The sequence below is a fragment of the Emys orbicularis genome, chromosome 12 (assembly GCF_028017835.1).
Source record: "Emys orbicularis isolate rEmyOrb1 chromosome 12, rEmyOrb1.hap1, whole genome shotgun sequence".
Lineage (NCBI taxonomy): Eukaryota > Metazoa > Chordata > Testudines > Emydidae > Emys > Emys orbicularis.
This window is the reverse complement of record NC_088694.1, coordinates 56066377-56067846: the sequence shown is the minus strand read 5'-3', so window position 1 is coordinate 56067846 and position 1470 is coordinate 56066377. Positions and strand designations below refer to the sequence as shown.

At 49.9% G+C, this 1470-nt stretch overlaps 1 protein-coding gene across 1 annotated transcript; it reads left to right on the top strand.

The window, feature by feature from the left end:
* The first annotated feature begins 278 nt into the window (after nucleotides 1–278).
* Nucleotides 279–1196, top strand: LOC135886905 (olfactory receptor 10D3-like). The gene has a single exon (XM_065414682.1). It carries the CDS (start codon nucleotides 279–281, stop codon nucleotides 1194–1196), a length of 918 nt encoding a protein of 305 aa, XP_065270754.1.
* Nucleotides 1197–1470: the final 274 nt, after the last annotated feature.

Here is a 1470-nt window from a genome sequence, read left to right as displayed (position 1 = left end):
AATTTTTCTTTGGCTCTCTGATGCCGTGATGATGGATGAGCTATAAGAACTGAATAGAATACAGGATAGTTGAATAGAATCAAGTAGAATTGTACAAAAGCAACCAAATATAAGAGTCCTGACTCTCCACTCACTTTCACCAAACTTAGGCTGGTTAGAAAGATTTACCTTTTGAAATTAAGGCTTGTGGGGTGCAAAGGGATAAATAAACAATGATTTATTGAGATTGCTAATCTGGTTCCATAATCTCTGTGTCTCCAGGAATGACGCCATCTCACATGGAAATGGAGAATCGCACCGTGGTGTCGGAATTCATCCTCTTAGGGATTCCCAACACCAAAGGTCTTGAGACCATCCTCTTCGTCACCTTCTTAGTCTTCTACCTCTGCACCCTGCTGGGCAACCTGCTCATCTTCTCAGCCATCCTCGCTGACCCCCGCCTGCACACCCCCATGTACTTCTTCCTCTGCAATCTCTCCATTCTAGACCTCGGATTCTCTTCCATCAGCACCCCTAAATTTCTGACCAACCTCTGGGCGAAGAGTAGAACCATCTCGCTGGGCGGGTGCATGTCCCAGGTCTTCTTCTACCACTTTCTGGGCAGCACCGAGTGCCTGCTCTTCACTGTCATGGCCTACGACCGGTACGTGGCCATCTGCCACCCGCTGCGCTACCTGCTCATCATGAACCAGAGGGTGTGCGCCCTCCTGGCTGCCGGCACCTGGATCGCCAGCTCCTTCCACGCCACCATCCTCACCAGCCTGACCTTCACGCTGCCCTATTGTGGGTCCAATGTGGTGGACTATTTCTTCTGCGACATCTTCCCAGTGATCAAGCTGGCCTGTGCGGATACGTACGTCATCAAGACCGTGAGCTTCACCAATATTGGGGTGGTGCCCATGACCTGCTTCCTCCTTATCCTTGCCTCCTACTTCAGGATCGTTGCCTCCGTGGTGAGAATGCGCAGCGCTGCGCGAGGTCGGAAAGCCATCTCCACTTGCGCATCGCACCTGACAGTGGTGTGCTTCTTCTTCGGGCCCTGCGCACTCCTCTACACCCAGCCCTCCCTAAGCAATGTGCTGGCTACCCCCATGCAGATCTTTTGTGATGTGGTCACCCCAATGATGAACCCGGTGGTCTATACGCTGAGGAATAAGGAAGTCAAGGCAGCATTCAGGAAAATGAAAGGTGGCTAAAGGCAGCCCAGCAAAAATCGCTAGCTGAAATGGAATGTTTTCCCCCTTAGCCTTGTGGGAATGAAATTATTGGAAGAAATGGGGAGATTTTAAAAGGCACAAAGGGTTTGTAGGTACCCAAATCCCATGGAAAGAGTGAGAGTTGGAAACCCAATTCACGTTTTAGCTTTTAGAAATCTCTCTCCATGTTCTTTGCTGGTGGAAACCCTTTGAAATCACCGTACTTACATCGCTGCTACGGTTAATCCTTCAGTTATTCCCATGGCTCATCTCT